At 49.1% G+C, this 22,912-nt stretch overlaps 1 protein-coding gene across 1 annotated transcript; it reads left to right on the top strand.

Moving 5' to 3' along the window:
* The first annotated feature begins 842 nt into the window (after positions 1 to 842).
* LOC149363715 (neprilysin-1-like) lies at positions 843 to 22,851 on the top strand. Its single transcript, XM_089573667.1, has 21 exons — positions 843 to 881; positions 1,308 to 1,432; positions 1,739 to 1,810; positions 2,290 to 2,451; positions 4,586 to 4,672; positions 5,269 to 5,471; positions 6,233 to 6,415; positions 6,884 to 6,970; positions 8,174 to 8,304; positions 8,600 to 8,831; positions 9,407 to 9,505; positions 13,024 to 13,101; positions 13,832 to 13,944; positions 15,630 to 15,688; positions 16,518 to 16,569; positions 17,950 to 18,017; positions 20,127 to 20,257; positions 20,633 to 20,698; positions 21,273 to 21,380; positions 21,726 to 21,802; positions 22,727 to 22,851. The coding sequence occupies exons 2-21, from the start codon at positions 1,390 to 1,392 to the stop codon at positions 22,824 to 22,826; spliced, it is 2,151 nt and encodes a 716-aa protein (XP_089429793.1). The 5' UTR covers positions 843 to 881; positions 1,308 to 1,389; the 3' UTR covers positions 22,827 to 22,851.
* The last annotated feature ends 61 nt before the right edge of the window (positions 22,852 to 22,912 follow it).

The following is a 22,912-nucleotide window of genomic DNA, read 5'->3' on the forward strand; positions in this document are numbered from 1 at the left end:
TTATTGCATCTGCTTAACAAAAATTGGCTGTTCTGCTAAATATTACTCTATTTTCGGCTAACACACAGAGGGACAATTCTTTAACCCTTATTTACGAGTCACCAAAGGTATAGTTACTCAATGGTGGCAAGCAAAACTCTGCTTGTTGAGGAAAATGGGTGCATGAACTTCATCCATGCACGTCACCTAAATTCACAGTCATAGGTCGCCCTCTTACGCACGTTTTGAAGCTTCTACAGAAAAAGAAGCCAAAGAAGAAACGCTGCGCTTTCAGCACGAGGCGCGAGCAGCACGAGCGCCGAGATTGTTCTTCGGTAACGCTTCATCGAGCTCGGACGCCTCAGCCGCCCTCAGCAACGCCAGCCAGCCGCGCCCTCGCTGACCGCTGGACTCGGAGAGCTCGTCCAGACCTACTTCCTTTTAGGTGAGCCTTCATGGCCCGTGAAGGGTCTGCGTATATGGCGTCTTTATAGAGCAAGGCGGAGGTACTCGAAAGACTTAAGGTAGTAGTGACGCTGTGCTTTTCACCGCCTCGCGAGGCCTAGGTGCCCGCTACCATTGGAGAGACATAGTTCGACTTTGGTCTCGATCATACGCTTATACGGTATCTTCTGAACTCTTCGTTGCCCCCGAGTGTGGCTTTCTGACTGTGAGCGAATCGCTTAGTGTTTGAAAGTGGGCGGGTCTGGATTTCTGTGAGGGAGCACTCGCTTCGCGCCAATTGAGTCCAGCCATTGGTCTGAAAGAAAGTACCTGTGCCTCACAAATGTATGCTCAGGCGCAGGTGGACTCTTAGTATTTGCTGCGTTCAATCTTTCGAGCTGAGAAACAATGCCGCCGCCCGCACCACCGGAGGCCCCCGGTCGCCAAACGGAAGCTGCGTGAGTGAACCTTCATCATGTTTTTCACTAGAAACGCCTCAGTTGTGCGACTTGAAGCACTCGTAGCATTGAGTCTTCCGGGCAGGGGATGACTGGTAGTTCAGCCAGTATTCACTCGAAACTTAATCTTTACCTCTTGCCAAGCTCACTGTCTTACAAGAGCTAGGTCTGGATTGGTTTAGAAAGTTCTTTGGTCCTAATTACACTGCACAGTTAAATTTCTGAGACATGTAGGTAGCAAGCTAGTAGTGTATAGGGAACGGTAGAATCGGGTAAGGGAGTGTTTAGAACTATAGAGCAAGCGACTCCCTGCATTTCACTTTATATATGAGCCCGACTGGGAAGCGGCCTCATGTGAAACCCAGTGTCGGAGTCCTTCAGTGCCGCAATACTACTAAAAGAGCTCCACCACTCTGGTTCGCACAGACCTCCGCCTTCCAAGGCCGACAACTTCCTGAACACGTGCGTCACCATCGTCGCCGTGCTGATCGTGGTCACGCTGATCGTCATGGGCTTCATCTTGCTCAAGTGCTTCAGCGTCCAGGAAGTCTGTGAGTACCGTTCGCTTTTCTTCACTCCACTCTCCCGCTCCGTTTTACCTCATAGAAAAGGGCGAGAAAAATCGCATTTCAGGTCTTGCACGGCATGCACAGACTGTCACTATTTCGTAAAAATGTGCAGTTTAAGAAGGATAGCAGCAAGCACTTGTTTAAATAGCACCACCGATTGATTCTTTTTTTTCCTTTGCATGTTTTGAGTTGTCCCTGCACAAGCTTTGAATAGTGTTTTGCACAGTTCTGTGTGTCTGTTGCAATTTCGATTTTGCAAACCACTTCCACTCTTGCGCTTCCTTTCAGGTAACAGGACGATAACCATCTTGGATACGAACACCTCTCTGTCCTGTGAGAGCGAGGAATGCAAGGCTTATGGTAAGCGAATTTATATTGCCATTGACACTACACTCATGCACGAGCCCATGTTTTAGAGCACTTGCGACATACTAGCTGCGCCTCAGCATGCTGGAAGCAATATTTCCCACACTCGAGTCCTCGTATATCGCCAGGTTCTAACTCCCCCACCCCAACTCCTTCGGCACATCGCTAAAGCGATACGGCCTGCAGTAAGAATTAAGGTGGCAAGCCAGGTAGTACATCTGCCGACCAATAGTCTCAATCTTCCCGGCAAAAGGACGAGCTTCGCTTTCATACGCGCTTCCGAAAGCGTGTCTACAATCTCGAACAGTGCATTACCGGACTGACCCCTTCAAACTTCTTGAATGCGCCTTTTAAGCGCACTTGCAGATGAATAGGTCAACTCGATCCATATTGATGTTTCCACAGATACACAGCCTACTGTGCTGTCGCCTTGGCATGTATGACCCGCTATAATTAGCCCTTCTCGTTCGCAGCGCTGTCGATGCGCTCGTCCAAGCTGGACTTCCAGGAGGCGTGCGAAGACTTCTACGAGCACGTGTGCGGTGGCTGGACACGCATGGCCAAGGTGGCGCCGGACGAGGTCTTCAAGAGCATCGCGAGGGACATGCGCCGGGCCGTCGAGGACCAGGTCTCCGGTGAGGGCTGGCGACAACAGTGTATACGCAGGCGTCCTTCTGCCTATTGCATACTTCACATGTACATACAGGGAATTTTACATTTTAGATGTTTGATGTTAGGCGTAGCTATTCGACAGAGGTCACCGAAAGATTTGTAGGGCTAAGTTTACCGGCTTAGCACACTAGTCAGCGGAAGCTGTTTCAGTTTTCATTTAGTCATTTAACTTAATTCCACCCTCTCCCGCATAGAAGCTGAAATGTATGTGTGGAACTTGGGCGAGTTGGTGGGAGAGTTGGAGAATGGTTGTGCTGAAGAGGATAGGAGACAGCACAGCACCTTGAGGTGTTCCCCGTGCTTCCAGTGAGACACCGGGGAGCTGTGATCGCCCAAGGTAAGTGTGGGCTAATCGAGGCAATGATGGCGACATGGAGCACAACCTACAGTCGGCCCTCAACATCATCGACTCGTATACGTTCGCGCGCCGCCTAGCCTGCTCCCCTTCCAAATCAGAACTCTTCCTTTACCGCGCCAGGCCGCACGACCCCGCCAACCCTCCCATCTCACGTTAGGGAACCACCCCATTCCCATAGCCTCAAAGATTCGCATCCTGGGTCTCCTCCTCCACTCCCACGGCGCGCACAGGACACCATCCATGCTCTCCAGACCCAAATCCAGCATGTCGCCCGTCTAATCCGGCGCGCGGCGAACCGGCATGCAGGTCTGCAAGAGAAGAACACTCTCCGCTTCACCCAAGCTTACATCACGATCCGCATGGCGTACTCATTCCCCTACCTCCCCCTAAAGCAGGAGGAGCGGGACCGCATCAACGCGCTCCTCAGGAGCTGCACGCGCTCCGCCTACCCCCCAGCACCTCTACTGCCCGGCTCCTCAACCTCGGTAGCCACAACACGTTTGAGGAGCTGGCAGAAGCCACTCTAACAGCCCAACTGACGCGCCAAAACCCTGCACCAGCTGTACGGCGACAATTTCGAGGTAGCCTATGTGGACGTGACAGTGTACTCGTCGGGCTCCCTCATGGTCCTCGCCGTCGCTAACAATCAGCCCCGATTACTTGCATCAGGCTCCATCACCACAGACAGATCAGAAATTGCAGAGGAAGCAGCCATTGTGCTCGCTCTCATCTCCACCTCTGCCACCAAAATTCTCTCACTCAATATCCTCCCTACCCGATTTCGCTTAAGGCCTGATATCTCGCACCGCGGCTCGGCTTCTACGCTTCTCACACCATACCCGTGCCGTAACATTTATCTGGACCCCCGCACACGCAGGCCTCCTGGTTACCCACTGCCGAGATACCCGGCACGTTTACGCTCCCTCCCTAACCCTAACGCAGGCCTCCCACTGGCGCCGACTCCAGACCCGTACTGCTCCCTACCCTATTCTTCAGAATCGCGCGTGTGTGCGCGTGGGCTCATTTTTAAAACCGCAAATTCCTCGGAACTACTGCTTGTTCCTTTACCCGGAGTTTAACGGGCTCCTACATTCCACAGCACAGAGGTGTTTTTTTTTTTTATTTCGTTGGAGGTGAAATACAGTAACGACCCTGTGGTGTGCGGTAAATCCGGAGCCCTGCACTAGGGCGTACCACCTAGCCCACTTGTCGGTTCGGTGCGTTATACCCTCCAATTCACAATTTACGATTTCTTTGGGGTTGTGTCCATTACTTTACCAAGTGGCCCAGCCTACACCTTGTCATCTGTTTCTAGAAGCCACATTTCCACCATGGAATAACTTCGCGTTTCGAAATTGTGTCACCTTAGTAGATGTCCCGTAAGTAGAAGGAAGGAAGCTCGCAAAAACTGTTGTGAAGCGTGAAGGATCCAGTGCCAGGCTGCAGACAAGCCCGAGAAAGCGGGGTTCTCAGTGCAGCAGTTCTTAGCTTTTCTACGCGTCGCAGTGATCGTGCCGACATCAATTCTGGAAGGCATGCAAGTTTGTCGTTTTGCAGGTTGGCCGCAACGCCGGGCATAGCAAGGCGCGACCATAGGCTTAACGAGTCAAAAGGAACGGACTTAAAATCATTTGCGCACAGTGCCCGCTTATAAGTTCCACTTTGGTAGAGTTGATGGTGACTATGTGTAGCTGTGTTTAACAACTGGTTTTTGTTTCTCGCTCGTCGAATCTTCGCAGAAATACTGAACAACACCGTGATATCGTATCGAGATCAGACGGCAGCCCAGAAGGCAGCTGCTCTCTACCAAGGTTGCATCAACATAGGTACGTAAACGCCACTTAAAAAAAAAAAAAACTTTGTTCCAGCCGGTGAAAAACCGTCCCCTGGCTTCCACATTAATTATATACCCTAAATGAACGTCCTAGCCAGGGTACAGTTTTAACGGTCGCAGAACAAACTGAGATATTTCAGGATATAGCTTACATTGACGCGAGCATACATGCTCGCGTTTTCCAGTTAATGGCCGCCTATCTCGATCTCCATGCTTACCTGGCTATATGTAACTGTGGCGTGTTTTTATCAGGAGAGATCAGTGCACAAATTCCTACATTCAGCGCAGCTCTGCGATGGCATCACCCGTCTAGGGCATTTAGTGACGTCATTGGTATAGTGCGCAAGAGCCGCATTTACACCATTATCTGTACTACGTGCCCTCAGTGACATCATTGGTATAGTGCCTATGTGCTCTCAGTACGTCATTGCTATAGTGCACAAGTCGCATTCACAGCGTTGCTTGTACTATGGGCCCTTAGTGACGTCATTGGTATAGTGTGCCAGAGCAGCATTCGCACTTGCGTATGTAGTACTTCCGCGCGTTGTCTTTCGTACGCATCTTCATGCGCCATGCATCGGTGCGCAGACCTTCGCAACAGCAAGGGCACCAAGCCGCTGGAGGATCTGCTGGCGCACTACGAGCTGCCCCATTGGCCCGTGGTGAACCGCACGCAGCCCTTCCGGTATTTGCCCATGCTGGGCAACGCCGTGCGAGACCTGCGCCTCGACGCGCTCATCTCGGTCAGCGCCCAGCTAGACTACCACAACAGCGAGCGATACATCCTCTACGTGAGTGCAAGCGCCCCCTGGAGCGTCGGTCGGTGCTAACGCGTTTTGCGCCTCATATACGCCAAATAATGACTGGGAAAGACTGCTGACCACCGCAGTGGACATTTTAGTTCGTAATTAACATTCGGCGCTGTGTAGTAGAACTTCTCACCACACGTAGTGAACTGTATACCATCCTATACCATATACCGTACCATACAGTACCATGCCGTACTGTACTGTATCATAACGTACCATACCTTGCGATACCGTACCATATAATACCGTATTATACACCATGAACTTTACCCGTCGCGGTGGCTGAGCGATTAAGGGCCCTCGGCTGCTGAACGCGACGAAGCAGGTTTAATCCCTGCCGCGGCGGCCGCGTTTCGATGGAGCCAATATGCAAGACGTCCTTGTACTATGCGGTGTCAGTGCTCATTAAACCACAGGGCGTCGAAATTCATCCGGAGCCCTCCACTACGGGCATCCCCATAGCCCATGTGTCGCTTTAGGACGTTAAATCCCCAAATACCAAATTATACCCTATCATACCATACTTTGCCATACCATACCACACCATGCCATACCGCGCTATACTACGCAATATGATAACCATACGATACTACGTAACACCGTACCTACAATACCACGTCATACCATACCATAGCTATAAGGGCTTCGAGGGAAGGCGGTAAAAAAACGAAACCTAGCTCTGAAGCGAACGTGTATACGACCGGGGGCGCATCCAGAAGAGAGATGCGTGTCCTCCGCCGCAGATCGGGCAGCCCTCGTTCGGCGTGGAGACGGCCGTGCTCCGGGGCCGCTACCGCACGCCCTTCTTCCGTATCCTGCACCGGTACAAGCTGTACATCTACCGCTGCGCCCTGCTGCTGGGCGCCAACGTGGCCGCCGCCGACATCGTCAACGACATCGTCTCCTTCGAGGCCAAGCTGGCCGCCGTGAGTGTGGATGGCCTTCATACTAACAAGCAAATTATTTTGGTATAAGTTTAAGAAATCCACTTAGTAGCTCTCCGTTACGGCTTGTTTCATAGCCTGCAGTGTTTTGCTAACGTAAGAATCTATTAATCGTCATGTACTAACCGCTGGTTTGTTTTACGGCGGTATTTTCTCACTTTCCCAGGTACTGAAGCAGGAAACTAGTGAGTGTGGATTACTTAAGAGAATGTCCCGCCTGAGAGGACTGTACCTTCCGATCACAATGAGAATTCTCTAATATTATTACGCGGAAGGCTTTAATTTTTTATGCACGTGAACACAGCATGTCTGTCGCACTCACTGAAAGCTCGGAAACTTCGGTACCACTCAGCAAAGTTTGCCTGCTGCCATAGTGAGGCCGGCAACTAACGGAAAACACAGATTCCGACTCGCCGCCTGAGAATAGCACTCACTTTTGTCTCTTCTCAGATTTCGGAGCCGCCGACCGTGGTACGCAACCCGCAGAGCGTCTACAACCTGATGTCGCTCAAGATGCTCGAAAGCGCCATACCGGAGGTGAGGAGGCGCGACACGAACGCTCTCTCCTTTATTCGAACTCAGCACTTCCCTCCCGCACGAGGTACAGACACGTCCAGCATTAAAGGGAACAGCCAATTTTCACATAACACTTAATTCTGTCGTTACCTATGCGCTGAAGTTGAAACATCATTGTGGGTACTTAACAGGTCCAAGGAAAACTACTCTGAATAAAAAAGAAGCGGGCTTTTCAGTCATATCTACGGAATAATCATTGGTTGAATGCGGATAATGTGTTCCCACTTGCAGCTATCTGTAGATAAAAACTAGAAACGTTTCCCAAATTCTGGCCTGCTTGTAGCAAAGGCAACAGCATCCAAACTGAGGATGGCCCGTTATTTTTTTTTTTTTTTTGCTGCTGTAGCTCCACATGCGGACTCCGGGTACGACGAGTTGGATTATATACCTGAATGAACTATGGTGTCAGGTTTGTCCCAACATTTCAATTGTAGGACAGGGTTTGTGCTAAGAAAACGGGTGAATATAGGCAGCGGGAACTGGCAAGTCGGACCACAGCCAACCCGAACGCAGACTCGCGCCTAGCGATGGCACATCTCCTTCTTTGCATGACGAATAAGATGCTTAGCCTCTGCAAATATAAGCTCCTTCTTCGAAGCGTTCCTGCACAGTCGAGGTTCCAATGTTATTGTTAGTCTAGAACATCCTGTTTTCTGTGTTTCATTTTGACGACTCAGTCTCTGGCCGTTTGCTGTGAAATAGGAATACCTTAGTGGCTGATCGCGCAGTAGGATCTGTGAACACAACGAAGTCAAGATTACATATACCAAGCAGCACTGCGACAAAAATGTCACTGAAAAAAGACGAAGTCTGAACACCATTATACTTATGTATAGCTAAAAGTTAAACTGCGATCTGAGTGCACCGCAGTCGGGTGCCTGCTATCTCCTTCTGTGGTGTCCCGGCTTTTCGCTCTACAGCTCGACACCAATTTTCATCTAGCCCAATTCTAGGTTGTGCCGAAATGCTGTGAACGCATTATAAACTGCGACGATCCTTCGTGACCAGCCATGGTGCTTGACACTTTCGTTCGTCAAGCGTTGTACGGTACAGATGCGTTGTGTTCAACTGTTGCCTAGTAGCATTTTATAAACTGTCCTCCAGCGTAACACAAATAGCGTTCATGACAAAAACTACCCTGTCGCCCCCTGGCGGCCACCCCAGATCCGCTGGGTGTACTTCCTGAACATAGTACTCAAGGACGTGGGCGTCTCCCTGGACCTGGATGACCACGTTGTCGTGATGCACCCCCTCTACCTGAAGCGCCTCTCGCGGCTCCTCAAGGAGGTCCAAAGGTGAGCTGACGATTCATAGTCATTCAGACTATCTTCTCTATCCGTGGCGAAGCAACAACAGCGGGAGCTCTAGCACACCTTCTGTCTCCCTCCTGGCAGCGACTTAAGCTCCTTATGGCTCAGGCGCCCGTTGTCCTTTGGAAGCTGGCAGTATCTGGTGTTAGGGCTAGGCCATCAGGTGGTACTTCTACTAAGTACCCCGAAGAATGTCCCACATACAAAACTGTGTAGAAAGGCAAGCTTGTTTTGCAGTGGCCGCAACCTCTTCCTCTTCCCCTCTCTCTCTCCCTCGCAGCTCGACGGTGGCCAACTACATCGGCTGGCGCATCGTGCAGACGATGGGCATCCACACCATGGACCGGTTCCGGCGGTCGCGCTTCCGCTTCGACCGCTACCGCTACCTGGTGCAGGACATCGTCGAACTGCCGCGAGAGTGCGTGCGCCTCACCAGCCAGATGCTGTTCTTCGCTGTGGGGCGGCTCTATTTTGACCGGCACATCAGCAAGCCGGCCGAGCGCTACCGCAAGGTGCGGTCGATGTTGAAAGCATGCACGGGACGTTGGAACAGCACGTGATTCTCATCACTATCAGTGCGCGACCCTCTAGGTTACGCTGGGTCTGCGTACAAACTAATGCATCAAAGTGCAGAGTGTTCTTGGGCCTCTGGTGAGCGCCTGCTGTCTGCTTTGCACTCGATAAAAGCAATGCTAACACCCTTTAGTGACGGAGTGATAGGGAGTGTGCGAGCGAGCGTGTGCCATTTTTCGTAATTTTCGGATAGGGAGCTGCACGTCGAGAGCATAATCAGGTTGACGTCTCCAATATCCTCTTATGTGATATTAGTTTTCCTCAGATGCTTCCTACTAGCAATCTAAACAAGGTTGGGGTCGGAGATGTTTCAGCTGACGAGGGTACCATGTTTTAAGTCACTACGACACTACTGTTCTGCTAGCCTCTTGTACTGCAGTTCGCTCACCAGGGAGCAGGTGCACGGTACATAAACCTTAGTAACGGCGCAGCATGTGAAAAATGGTTTGGGTGAGGCGACACATTGGATACGTTCCAACTCCTCCGTGACTTCATTTTCCGCCGTCGCTCTTAGGTGTACGACCTGGCTGAAGAGGTGCGGGACGCATTCGCCGTCCTCATCGACATGAACACCTGGATGGACGTTGAGACCAAGGACAGGGCCCGGCAGAAGGTGGGTCGATGTGCATGAAGCGACAGCACCGAGCAAACCTTAAAGGCAACGATTGCTCCCTACACCGCACTGCTACAATGGTTTATATTCCCGCGGAATGCAGAAATTTTTTCCTCCTTCATACTGAAATTTCTTAAGTGATGGAGTTGAGATGTCAAACTAAAAATATTAGAGCATGTCAGTTTCCTTTCTTTCTTTCTTTAGTTGCGCAAATATGCCCTACGGCATGAGAAAGTTATTAGTACACGTGCAAACCGGTGGCGGCTACAAATGCCAGCAAGGCCCGGTAATGTGGCCCATGTGCCGAGAGTCGAGTGTCTGGTGGTTGGTTGTAGTGGAAGCCCTGAGTTCCGAGGTGTCGCATGCGTGGCTCCCAAAGTCCAGGGTAAGTCAGAATAAAGTGGTCGGGCGTTGAGTCTGTAGCAGAAGCGGGGCAGAAGGGCCAGTTCAGGAGCGGGACCTGCGATGTCCAGCAGGCCCTGGCGGCAGGCGTCAGAGCAGCATCCACCCGGATTCTCCTTAGCGCCACCTCCTCACGGCGAGTTAAATCGCCGGGAAGGTTGAATCCACGCGGTGATATTAAAGCACGAGTGGAACGGCGGAGAAATTCCTTGTTAGGCAGGGCGGCGTCTCCTGCCGGTAGTTTCAGTAGAGGAAGCGGGTAAGGCACTTGCAGTGGGTGGGACGCACTGTCCGCTTCCCTAAGACGGTGCGTATTGCGTCGAGCAACAATGCCCAGGGGACAGGCTACGTGCAGTAGAGCCCCTACTGCACGTAGGGGCTCTGAAATGTCTGGCGTGCATTATATATAGAGCTGTACAGAGGAAACTGGTGTGCAAAATGTGATCTTTTGAGCTTGCGTCCACGTAAGCTTGAAGGGCGCCTATAGAGTCTGCTGGGAGATGAGGCTCTGTTTCTCGCACTGAACGATGAGCGGTGCGCGTGACACGTAGGGGTCGGTTGTCGGTGACCTAAGGATGTTGCCAAGGAAGAGGTTCCAAAGGCGTTGTGTGAAGAAGCGGATAAGTAGGGTCAAAATAATTTGCCAGGGCAGATGCCGCAGGGATTGCTGATAATTTCATGCTGCGCGCATTACGGCGCTGCTCCACGAGCTCATCAATCGTATTCAGCTGAGCTTCCGCTTGTTGTGTGTGAATAGGGATCAAGCTAGGAAGGCCAGTCATAAATCGCATGACCTCTCTGTTGACTGTTTCCAGTCGGTCCCAATCTCTTAGGGTAAGGCGTTGGAACTCAGTTTTCGATATGGTCACCACTAGCAACGACGTAGTATGGCTGCGGCATGTCGTCGCAGAAGCATGAGGGTTACTGTATTGTCTCACATCTACTGACGTCATCACACGTCTTGCCCTTTCTCAAGAAGTAAGGACATCCGAAAGATACGCACGCTGCATCCAACAAAGACACCAACAGTTCGGAGTGTTATTTGTTTCAGCAGAAACCATATTTCGCGACGGCGTCCAATAATTCTGTGCACCGGTTGCGGAAGCGCATAGGCAATGGCGGGGCTGTATTGAAAGATGAGCAAGTCCCGGGGAAGATCGTAATTTTTTGCTTAAATCCGAAGGTAACTTCATTAGATCCCGTCACTAAAAACGTTACAGCGCAGGAAAGTTAACATGTGTTGAACATCCCTCAGATTAAGCTTTCGCGTCCTGTTATTCTCCAGATCAAGTTTTCAGGTATCCATCGAGACTTTCCGGGTGAAGAAAAAACTTGTCGGGTCTGAATAACTCACTACCAATCAATATCACTATTGTCTTTTCAGTGAAGAGGCGTAAAGGTCAAAGTCGTAGGAAGAGGTTGAGAAAGATGCTGGTCCCTTACGGGGTAGTAGAACCACACTGCAGACACCAAAAACAATTACTGCAAAATCACAGCCATTTCACAACATTTCTTGAAAGCATAGATGCATCTGAAAACAGTTAGCTTGTTTCAAATTTGGTTCAAACTACAATCCCGGTACGCAAAAATATTTTCCTGTAGTACGTCTTCGACAATTTGCAGCTATGCTTGGAACCCGTCGTAGTAAGAGAAAAGAACACTTTTTGTTGGCAACTGCTGCGGTTGAGAACACACTGATTTCGTCCTTCGAGTGTTCTTGAACGACAGGCTATTGTTGAAAGTTGTCGAGGAAAGTTGAGTTGTTGGCCAGGTACTAGTTCAGCGTTAACTCGAATTGCTGAATGCAGTTAGCAGAATTACCGCAGCGGCTGCCTAACGGTTTGAACACCCGCCCCGCATGCGGGACGTGTGGGGCTCGATCCCCAATACCACCGGGTATTGGGTATCGCCGATACAACTGGTACAAGCTTTTCTTTGGCCTGGTACTCGGCTCATCTGCGTGAAACTCTTGCGAATGAACCCCAGCTTGTGTTGGCGAAAACACCTTCTGCCATGGCGCTCCTTGGCTAAATCTGCCTTTGCGCCATAAAAATTTATCATCAAAAATTTTCAGTAATGTTCGGCGACCGCCGAAAGCAAAACTGAGAGATGATGAGACTCTAAAGCAGAGCGTTGTGTATTGTACTCGTGCACAGGGGTGCTTAATTCATGGTTTGAACAGATAGGTGCGGCAACTGTTCTTTGGACTTGTAAATGGACTTGTAAATGACGTCACGTTGCGTACAACGCGTGCGCATGACAATACTCGTGGCTGATTTCTTGAATCACCTGCGGCGCTCCATGCTACGTACAGCTGTGGCATACTTTGGCGCATTCGTCCATCTTTTAAACCTAAACTTCACGAAAACTACAGAATGACAGCAGTAAGCACTTCTACAAAAATGCTTATGCGCATTCTCTTACTCGCTATTTTCTCGCTGCATTCCATAATTAAGGGAAAACGAATACGAAGCCGTTATTTGCAGAGCATTACTTCTTTGCACCCGGCAGTGTTGCCTGGAACAGAATAGTTGAATACCATATCTTCCGTACTGATCAATCGTTTCTACAAAGAGATTTATGAACTACCGCAACAATTCTCTGCTATTTCTCAAAAGGCACTTTTCGTAGCAGCATTATCCGCTCCCGCGTTTTAATGCCATAGCGATACTCGAGTGCGATACTCGTGTCGCATAAAATCAGGCGTCGCCATCGGCGTAGTCGGCGTCGTTGACCGCGAGGGAAAAATCCACGAAAAATTCCCAAAGTGTCAACCTAGGAAGCAGGTGGGCCACCTAGGCCACGTGACCTTGTGGCGTCATCACAACCTGCCCACCGGATCGTGAGCCGCCGTCGTAGGTAGCAGTTCATTCTGGAGAAGCAACATGGGTCCCGCAAGGCCCACCGGTGGCAGCGCCTGCCATCTCAGGGCAGTGGCGTTTCGCTTACCCGCTGCACTACACTGCGCCAGGAGGGGTACGAGGGCTCCCTAGGATCTATGAATGTGAAGTAGAGAATGACCATCTGCATATGTGGTAACTGACCCATTACGATATCGCGTCGTGCGCTTCTAAGGCGAAGCTTAGGTAATTTTTTCGTTGCTTTTCCTGCTGCAGCTCCACCACCTACAGCTTAACATCGGCTACCCTCCGTGGATCAGGAGTGACCGCGACTTGGACGAGTACTACAAGGACGTGAGTATAACGCATGCAGTTTGGAGCCAACGTCCAATTTTATCATTTCTTTTTCTCTTTTCTGGTGAATACGTTTAAGCATGACCATTATGGGCTTCGCTATAACTGAGGAAACCGCGGTACGCCTGCGAGCTTTGCTGCTGGGGCACTCACTTCAAATACTATCTTTTGCCTACTTCGGGTATACTTAACGCAACTTCCTCCTCTTTAGCTGTTGCGTCTATAATCATGAGGTCATTTCGCAACGCTGAAGTGATGTGAGAGTGCTGGTGAAATACTGATGCTACAGAACTTATACTTAATGTTTGCTTTGGTTTCTTCGTATTGAATTCGACGTACTATTTTTATGCGGGCTAACTGACAGTTACGCTCGCCGAGGTACCGGGCGCCCATCAGAGATTTTGTTCGCAAAAATTTATAAAAGTTCTCCCTGTGTGCCTTCGCGTTCGTAAGTCCTTTCTCGGCTTCATGCGCCTGTAAAGCTGGCCAATATCGCTTCCCAACACATTTGCACTTTCCGCTACTATTCCTTTCCCTTTTTTGCTACGCTAAATGTGTACGAATTATGGTGGCTCCCGCGGACGCTTACAGCTGCCTACTCTGGATTCCCGAAGCAAAAATTCGTTCACGGCTCATCCTATCTATACAGAGAATCAAACATCATTGACAGCTTGGTCTAGAAATTTAAATGGCCTGCATGCTGTGTTAATTCTGGCCCATTGCCTCGCAGCTGACCGACCTCCGCAAGGAAGAGTTCTTCGTGAGCTTCCTCAAGGTGCTCCTCATCCACAGCCGCATCGGGTTCTCCAAGCTGCGCAACGTGCGCAGGGCCCCAGACTTCGGGTGCGTTTATACGTGTGCCTATACGCGCCCCCTGTGTAACCTTCACTCTACCGCCGCGGTGACTCAGTGGTTATGGCGTTTGGCTACTGGCCCGAAAGACGCGAGTTCGATCCCGGTCGCGATGGTTGAATTTCTTTGGAGGAGAAATGCTAGAGGCCCGTGTACTGTGCGATGTCAGTGCACGTTAAAGAACCCCAGGTGGCCTAAATTTCCGGAGCCCTTCACTACGGCGTCCCTCATAGTTTGAGTTGTTTGGGGACGTTAAGCCCCCATAAGCCATAAACCATACCTAACCTTCACTCTCTCTGTCTTTGCTAAAACTTTATATGGGAAAACCCCTGGCCTGCTCCGTTAAAGAACCCCAGGTGGTCTAAATTTCCGGAGCCCTTCACTACGGCGTCTCTCATAGCCCGAGTCGCTTTGGGACGTTAAACTCTATAAACCATAAACCCTAACCTTCACTCTCTCTGTCTTTGCTAAAACTTTATATGGGAAAACCCCTGGCCTGCTCCGTTAAAGAACCCCAGGTGGTCTAAATTTCCGGAGCCCTTCACTACGGCGTCTCTCATAGCCCGAGTCGCTTTGGGACGTTAAACTCTATAAACCATAAACCCTAACCTTCACTCTCTCTGTCTTTGCTAAAACTTTATATGGGAAAACCCCTGGCCCGCTCCGTCAAAGAACCCCAGGTGGTCGAAATTTCCGGCGCCCTCCACTACGGCGTCTCTCATAGCCCGAGTCGCTTTGGGACGTTAAACTCTATAAACCATAAACCACAATCATTTTGATTCGCTGGAAACTGGATGCTGGCGCGTGTGCTGATGCGAGCATGATTTGCTTGATGTAGCATAGCATGTGCTAGTTGCGCATGCGCAGTGATAGGTGTGCATCCCCACCTGGCCACTGCGCATGCGCCGCTGACACTCGGTCGGCCCGGCTCACGACTGTGTGCTGTAGTACGCCTCCACTATGTAAAACCTATTACCCTGTCTCTTCATTCGACTACAGATATATTGGCGGTTCGGAAAACGTATGTGAGACAAAGCTGCTGCGAACTAGTGAAGTGAACGTTAATGTTTCCCTTGTTTCCCCGAGATTTTTGTCTCGATATTTTTGTTCTCTTTGACCGGAACATGTATACCAGGAGAAATATCGATGCGAAAGGGGAAGCTGCTGTATACAGGTGGGCCGTACATTCCTTGATGGTTTGATTTTGTTTGTGGGTGTTTAACGTTAAGTCCCAAAGCGACACAGGTTATGAGCGACGCCGTATGGAAGGGCTCCGGAAATTTCGACCACCTGTGGTTCTTTAACGTGCACTGACATCGCACAGTACACGGGCCTCTAGAATTCGCCTCCGTCGAAACTGGACCGCCGCGGCTGGAATCACCCGCGTCTTTCGTGTCAGCAGCCGAGCGCCATAACCACTGAGCCATCACGGCGGCTGTACATTCCATGAAGGCGCGTCCTAAAATTTGTGCGTTTCAAATTAGTATTGACGTCGGACCTAGAATAATCGCTCGACGTTATCCAAAACTAAATACTATGAGAGCGCACTAGATTTGTGTGACCTACCTGCTTTAGATGGAGCGCCTTGTTGATTTTTCAGTTGTCGTGCTATAATTAGCAACACCTAAAAGACGCGATGTCGCTTCATTTGTCTAAGGCGCCGACCTGTTTTTCAGCTGGTATCCTGGCAGCATTGACGGCTCGACGTTCTACAGCCATCTTGGCAACTACATTCGTAAGCATCTCAGTTACTTCTTTATCGCTTCTTCATATAAACAAGGCGGAAACCGAACTTTTTTCGAGACTAAGTGGAATCTAGTTGTCATTTCCAACTCAAATCGAACTTTTTTTTTCGAACTGATGCACTGGCCCCGTCAACATAATTACTTGAAGTCTCTCTTAACAGATATTTCTCGAGTTCCAAATACCCAGTTTTCCACTTTGTTCGAGTTCCAAATACCCAGTTTTCCACTTTATGCCTCTTTTGTCCCCGTCGCGGTGGCTCAGTGGTTACGGCGCTCGGCTGTTGACCCGAAAGACGTGGGTTCGATCCCGGCCGCGACGGCCGACTTTCTTTGGAGGAGAAATTCTAGAGGCCCGTGTACTGTGCGATGTCAGTGCACGTTAAAGAACCCCAGGTGGTCGAATTTTCTGGAGCCCTTCACTATGGCTTCCCTGATAGCCTGCGTTGCTTTGGGACGTTAAACCCCAATAAACCAAGCTGAACCAATGCCTCATTTACCGTGCATTCATCTTGAGGCTCCGGAATTTTTGTTGCCCCCGTTTTACCCGTGCGGTTCGGCACGAAGTCACGCTTTCGTCAGGCGCATCACGCCACAGCGCTAAGATATTCGGGGAGAACCGAAATTATAGCATGAAGGCATCATAGTTGAGCTCAGTGAAAACATAAATACTAACCTTTTCCCCATGGCACAAAAATATTTCCTTGTCTTCTACTTGCTCATGCGCAGGACGGGTATTTTTTAGAATATTTGTAAGGTACACTAGTGCACCGGATACTATATAGAATTTAAACCAATTTTTTTCGCCCCTCTTGCCCTCAGTTCTGCCGGTGGACTACATCCAATATCCATTCTTTCTACTGGAGATGCCTCCGTAAGTAACACATTCTGCAACATGCTCAGCCAAGAATGGGTTCAAACAGAGCAGCTTTTTATTTTCTTTAGCCTGTTTATTTTCGCCACCAACGGTGCTCAGGAGAACCGACAAAAAGCCTTAACATGGGCTTGACGGGGTCCGCAGACATACAGCAAGCATGCATAAATAGTAGCAGTACATGATCATATAGGTTCATGTTACACATCTGATAATTTATACAACACTAAATTGATTCAACAGAAATTGGAGAGGGTTCTTCAGCATTTCTTCCCCATCATTTCTTCGCAAGCCCGGAGTTTGTCCAAACCGGCGAATGTTACGTGCACATATTTTAGGAGATAAATTCTCGATACTGAAAAGACTATTATTTCTTTTAATGTCTTCCTTATTGCGCTTGATGAACATTGCTCTGCGAATTTCAGGGATCCACGTCACACTCAGTTTTCAAAAAAAAAAAATAGCATCTTTGTCTCTGTGATGTGGAACATTCATAGTTTTCGAAGTGCCTTTTTTTTTAGCACGAGGGCGTTAGTAACCCCATATCGGAAAAAATTGTCGGAAACCGTTTAAAGCCTTGCAGCCGGAGCGGCCGGAGCAGCCGGCCGCACTGGTTGTGAGCAAACTGTGAGCAAACTGACCACAGTGGCAGGCGGCAGTTAAATTAATGATTCGTCGCGAGAAGTTGCTAGGAAAGAGCCATCTGGGTCCCACAAGCCCACAAGCCCATATATTCCCACATATTTTCTAGCACTACAGTGATTTAAGACGTAGCACATGCTTAACCGGTCGAATAACTAAGCGCAGTACTGTTGCTGTTTTTGAGGGAAAGTAAAACCCTATTTATTTCGTCTGCTCTACTTTGAGCTGAAAAAAAAACGATAGGACAAGTACTATATAACTAACGTTGAGAAATCTAGGTTATGTGCATTGCAAGCCAAATATAAAAATTGATCATTGAATGAATTAGCTGTGTACCTGATATAGCCATTCCATTTTGAGTGGTCTCTTTCAGTTCAATTTGGTCGCAGATCTTTTGATTTGAAACGAGATTGAGCCGTTTCCAGACCGGATTACTATATTGTTACTGAAGAGACTAGTCTATGCGTGTACTCTTTTTTCTTTCTTTTCATAAAACCGCAGACTAAGTACTTTTCACTGGGTCATAATAACTTTAACGCCCCTTCGATTTTAGTGGTCGCCCATGGCTTCTTACCTTTGTTCGTAAATTTTCGAGTTTTATATAGAAATAATTCATTATAGGTAGTTCGCAATTTCTTCGTAAGAGAAATAGTAAGCAGCGTCAGGACTTGAGGTGCATAAGACATCACGGTAGTCTACAGAACACACTTCTTGTCTAAAATTTTATCTTCTTTCCAGACCCATCAACTTCGGCGCCCTCGGTTCCGTCATTGGCCAGGAAATAACTCATGGTTTCGGCGAACACGGTGCGTACATGCATGTCCATATTGCGCGTCATTTAAGTATCAATAGTCAATGCGCGCCACGCCTTCTGAGGATATCACTGTGAAGCTTAGCACCCGCTTCTTAGATTCTCCTCAAAATGTCAACCAGTACAGACCACGCGTTCAAGCGCAACCAGAATTATACAAAGCACGTTTTGGTGCTCTACTGCCAAGTATCACTAAAAAAAACGGTATGGTTTGTTGCGCTTAAAAGGGGCCATTAAATTATATTTAATGACCTTACAAAAACCCACTGGCGATGGCTTTTCCATCACTCGTCACTGCACCGCAATCTGGCTTTATTAAAACCGAAGATATCCGACAATTAAAAATGATGCTCCTTCTCGTTTCACTCAGCTCATACATGTCGATGCGACAGGAAATATATAAATAAATCAAATCAGTCGGGACTGCCCCTCTCGGCGCCCCATCCCGCTCACGCCACCTGGACACTGTCAATGAGAAGGCTCGCCGAGTTTGCCCACTTACGTCATCGGGGTAGGGACGGCTCAGAACGCGCGGTGAGATGTCGCCCTAATTGGTTCCGTTAAATTATAAGGTCCACTCAGAGCTTTTAAATTTGACCCGAATACTCACAAAGACTACATCTACTGACCTGTTGCACTAGAACATGAACAACAGTATCATTTTAGGGTTCCTTTAGGCCCAACCGCATCAGCAAAGTTGTTTCTCCTCCTCATCATCAAAGTTTACTGGCCTCATCATTAAAAAAACCTAAATTTCGCTATGAGCAGGCAAGAAAACGAGAGGGTGGGACAGGCTCGTTAAGGATATATGCGAAACGAGGCAAATATCAACTAAATTTCAATTTTTATTTGTAAATGTATACACGCCGTGCATAAAAGACAAGGACCCTTAGACAAATATCCTTAGCCGGTGGAAATTCTAGAGACCTGTCAAGTGTGCGATGTCAGTGCACGTTAAAGAACCCTAGGCGGTTGAACTTTCCGGAGCCCTCCCTTACGGCTTCCTTCATAGCCTGAGTCGCTTTGGGACGTTAAACCTCAATAAACCATAAACCTTAGTCGGTGGCTAATGAAGGATCTCAATAATACAACCATGCTTTCTGAAACCCTGGTTTTAGATCATATATCAGGCCATGAAAAGTAGAGGAAATTATCACACTTTTTCCTCCTTGTTGTCAGCGAGGGAACCTAGAAGAAAAGGTAGGATGCCGCCAGTGAGAGCTGAACCCTCGACATCCTAATGCATGTCGCGTTCTATATTGTACCAGCTGAGCTATACCATGGTGGTAGCCTCCCTCCTGCTTTGCAGTTTTGAGCTACCTAAAGCTTAACCTTAAGAGTGCGCCCCACCGATGAGATACGTTCACCTACGCCTGAAATGCGGCGTGCAATTTTGTCAGAGCTTGTGGAAGGAGGGGCCGTGCGAAAATTTTCATGCTACCAATACGGGCAGCACCGAAGCCTTCACTATGGCATAGGTACACAAAACTGTTGCAGGTTCGGAATCCATTAGAAGGTATAAGAGACAGCCAGAGGTATTTGGAATTGAAGTGGGAGTTGGATGAGAAGAAAATTTTTAGGGAGTTTCGGTAAAGTTTAACAATCGAAATTGTCTCAATTTCGGCGGCGTTTTCAACCTGCTGTAGGGGAAAAGAGTCTTAAATAGGATATTTTCGTGTACGACATGGAGCATCACTAAGCCTAGACGTGCCCTGCACCTGTTGTTTATTTGGTGAAGCATCAAGGAAATAATTACGCCGAGTCATATCGGGCCTTTCGGTCTAATTCATCGTTTTATCATCTTCGCCACTCGTGGACATAGCGTTAATTACTTTCTATTTACGTACTCTCTCTCGTAAAACATCGACATGCGGGTCTCCTCGCAGTTCTTCGTTTGTAGCACTGGCTATAAAGCCTGCAATATTACGAACTTCAGCGCAGAACACTAGACTTATTAGCAGTATCTAGTAACTATAATATCTGATATCTCGTATTTGCTGGTGGTATGCGTGTGAAGCCAGTAAATTCAGCAGCTAGAGCGTAACGAATGGTTGAGAACAGGCGGATCGTTTACACGTGGACGCCATGTATGCGTGTTGCGCAGGCGCCATGTACGATGATCGGGGCAAGCTGGTCGAGTGGTGGTCGCGTCAGACCCACCGCAAGTTCATCACGGGCTCGCGCTGCCTGCTCGAGCAGTACGACCAGTTCACCAACCCCGTCACCGGACGAAAGGTGGGTGCCCCCCCCCCCCCCCCCCCCCCTCTCACGCTGTGCACAAATCGGATGCACCCCGTGACACTGAAGACACACGGGTCAGCGCATCAGGCACGTGCTTAGACCTGTCTACCCTGTGCCGACGTCATAGTGGCCGCCACGTTGGCGGACTCAAACCGTGGTGAAAGGCTCCACTCTTATCTAATCCACTTACCGCCATCTCCTGTGGAACTGTAGAATCTACGCATGTACATTCACCATCATGGCGTCCTTGTGTCATGTGTAATCCATATATGGTCAAGCTGGGTTTTAGCAGAAGGATGACAGACAGAAAAATAATTTTGAAATGGTGATATTCTGCCCCTCATGCAACATTTTCAACGTTTCTTCCAGCTGAATATAAACGGCACCCTCGAAAGCAACATTGCAGACAACGCGGGACTAAGGCAGGCCTTCAAGGTAAGCCCGGTTCCAGGAAAAAAGAAATATGAAACAGAATTCATCAGTACTTATCGCCTGCATGGGTTTTTCTTGCAAAGAAAGGAAGAACCGAATCTGTAAAAATATCGTATGATAGATCGAGCGGCCAAAAATAACGCGTTCTTTAAAGGCATGCATGTCTGTGTCCGTATTTATTCACAGCTTTAATCGCTGGGTTTATACCACTGCCAGCTCAAGCACCCTGATGTTTTCAAGCATACTTCGACATAGTTCGGCGTCCGCTTTGAGCCTATGTATTTTCATGTCCCTCTACAGCACGAAAATATGTTGGCAAGCGCACTTCCGAGCCACATGTGCGATTCGACAAAATTATAATGCACTTCATAAATCGTAGTGCATTAATAAGCCATGTATTATTGACGTGCCTGCTCCTACGGATACAGCACCATCGCAGTGTCCAGGTATATCCTGTCATTTTCTGCCTGAAAATTGGAAACTGCTGACCAACTCAAATGTCTCAACTTGTTTTTCGACCCGTGTTGACAAACTCATTTCTTTTCGCCAACACTTGTGCGCGCATTTTCGTGCACAGGCGTACCGCGTGTACATGATCAAGTACGAAGAGCTGTACGGCATGTACGCCATCCCTGGGACGGAGCCCTACACCATGGACCAGGTCTTCTTTATCGCATACGCGCTGGTGAGTAAGGCTCCACGGCAGAGTGGCTGTGCCACGTCTCTTCAATAACGGACAGGCAAAGCTCGTATCCCTTACTGCAAGAGTAGTGTTACTGTACCCTCTCCCCCACTACCACCGGAAAATCTGGCGTCTGCTGAAGTGAAGCTTCCAGCCCAAGCGAGTAGACTCCATATCCTCCAGAAGCTTTGCCAGAAGTACCAGTCACCTCTCCCCCGGCCCCTTTCTCTAGCGATAGGGGGCTACAGGCAGGGAGTGTATCCAACAAAGAATCGCCACTCTAAAGTCTTCCGTGTAGCACTCCGCCTCGCCATGCACATCGTTGATGCCATTCTCGTTCCCTTTCAGTCGAGGTGCGAGGTTTCCCGCAAGAGGTCCATGTACTCGTACCTCAACCCTCGGGAAACGATACCCAGCCGCTTCAGGTGAGCACCTCCCTGCTTCGCACAACACAATACCTGTCCATATGAATTAATGGCTGCTTCTCTGTGTGTCATATATGTTTTACACTGGCATAATATTTCGCAAGTGCCTTAGGCCGCACAGAATTTTTTTCTTTTGAGCGCACGCAACACGAAGTCTTCCTGACAGTCAGTTAAACTTCTTCGTTAAGCACCGTAAGGAAGCAACGTGCATGAATCATAAAGTCCGCTTGAACTGCACATGAACTGACAACCTGCCGCGATTCTTCAGTGGTCACGTCGTTCATAGGCTAAGTGCGGAGACACAGACAGCGTCGTTTTTTTTTAGTTTTATTTCCTTTTTTTATGTATTTTTAAAATGCTTTCTCTTCCTTTCTAATGAAACGCCTACTCAGCATGCAGTCGTATAAGGCAACGCGTATACTAGGTTCACCCTGGTTCACCAAGAAGCACCGCGGTTTTGTGGCGACTAAACAACAAAAAACGCGGTTTTCTGGCGTATGGGTTGCGTTCTCGGACCTGGGTTCAATTCTCCGCACCTTCGGAAGAAGTTCTATTTTTCTTTGATACCATGGTGACGTCATCTGGTATTCTTGGGACCACTGGTTCTTGTCAACGCCGACGCCTGGTTTCTTGCCGCATTACAAGTGCTTTCGCATTACAAGTGCTGTGCTGTGGTGCGCGATGTCAGTGCACTCACCTCAGAGGACCCCAGTTGGCCTAAATTAATCCGGAGCACTTCACTATTCGGCGCCTCATCCATCTTTCACTCCCTCCTACATCCCTTCCTTTTCGGCGCAGTTGAGGTGTCCACCGACAGTGAGATACTTACGGCGTTTTCAATTTCCTCGTTAAGAACTGCTAAAGCGGCGAATGTCCCTTAATTGCGACCCGTTCTCTTCTGCACGCCTGCGGCTTCTTTCACAGAACCATCATCCCGCTGATGAACTTCGAGCGGTTCTCGGAGGCGTTCGGCTGCCGCGTCGGCACCATCATGAACCCCGAGCAGAAGTGCATCGTCTGGTGACGCCTGCAAGGACAGCTGCGCGCGCACTCGACCGACCTTCGTGGAGCTCGGAGGCTGGGCTGCTTGCTCCTCGCGGTTTTTTTAGC

The sequence above is a fragment of the Amblyomma mixtum genome, chromosome 2 (assembly GCF_055824585.1).
Source record: "Amblyomma mixtum isolate Tamu chromosome 2, ASM5582458v1, whole genome shotgun sequence".
Lineage (NCBI taxonomy): Eukaryota > Metazoa > Arthropoda > Arachnida > Ixodida > Ixodidae > Amblyomma > Amblyomma mixtum.

What these genes read in the sequence shown, in the direction of transcription:
- LOC149363715 (XM_089573667.1), top strand. Translation starts at nt 1,390, where the DNA reads ATGGGCTTCATCTTGCTCAAGTGCTTCAGCGTCCAGGAAGTCT. An exon ending in CCATCTTGGCAACTACATTC is followed by an intron (nt 15,689 to 16,517) that starts GTAAGCATCTCA and finishes TCTTGCCCTCAG; the next exon opens with TTCTGCCGGTGGACTACATC. An exon ending in TCATGGTTTCGGCGAACACG is followed by an intron (nt 18,018 to 20,126) that starts GTGCGTACATGC and finishes CGTGTTGCGCAG; the next exon opens with GCGCCATGTACGATGATCGG.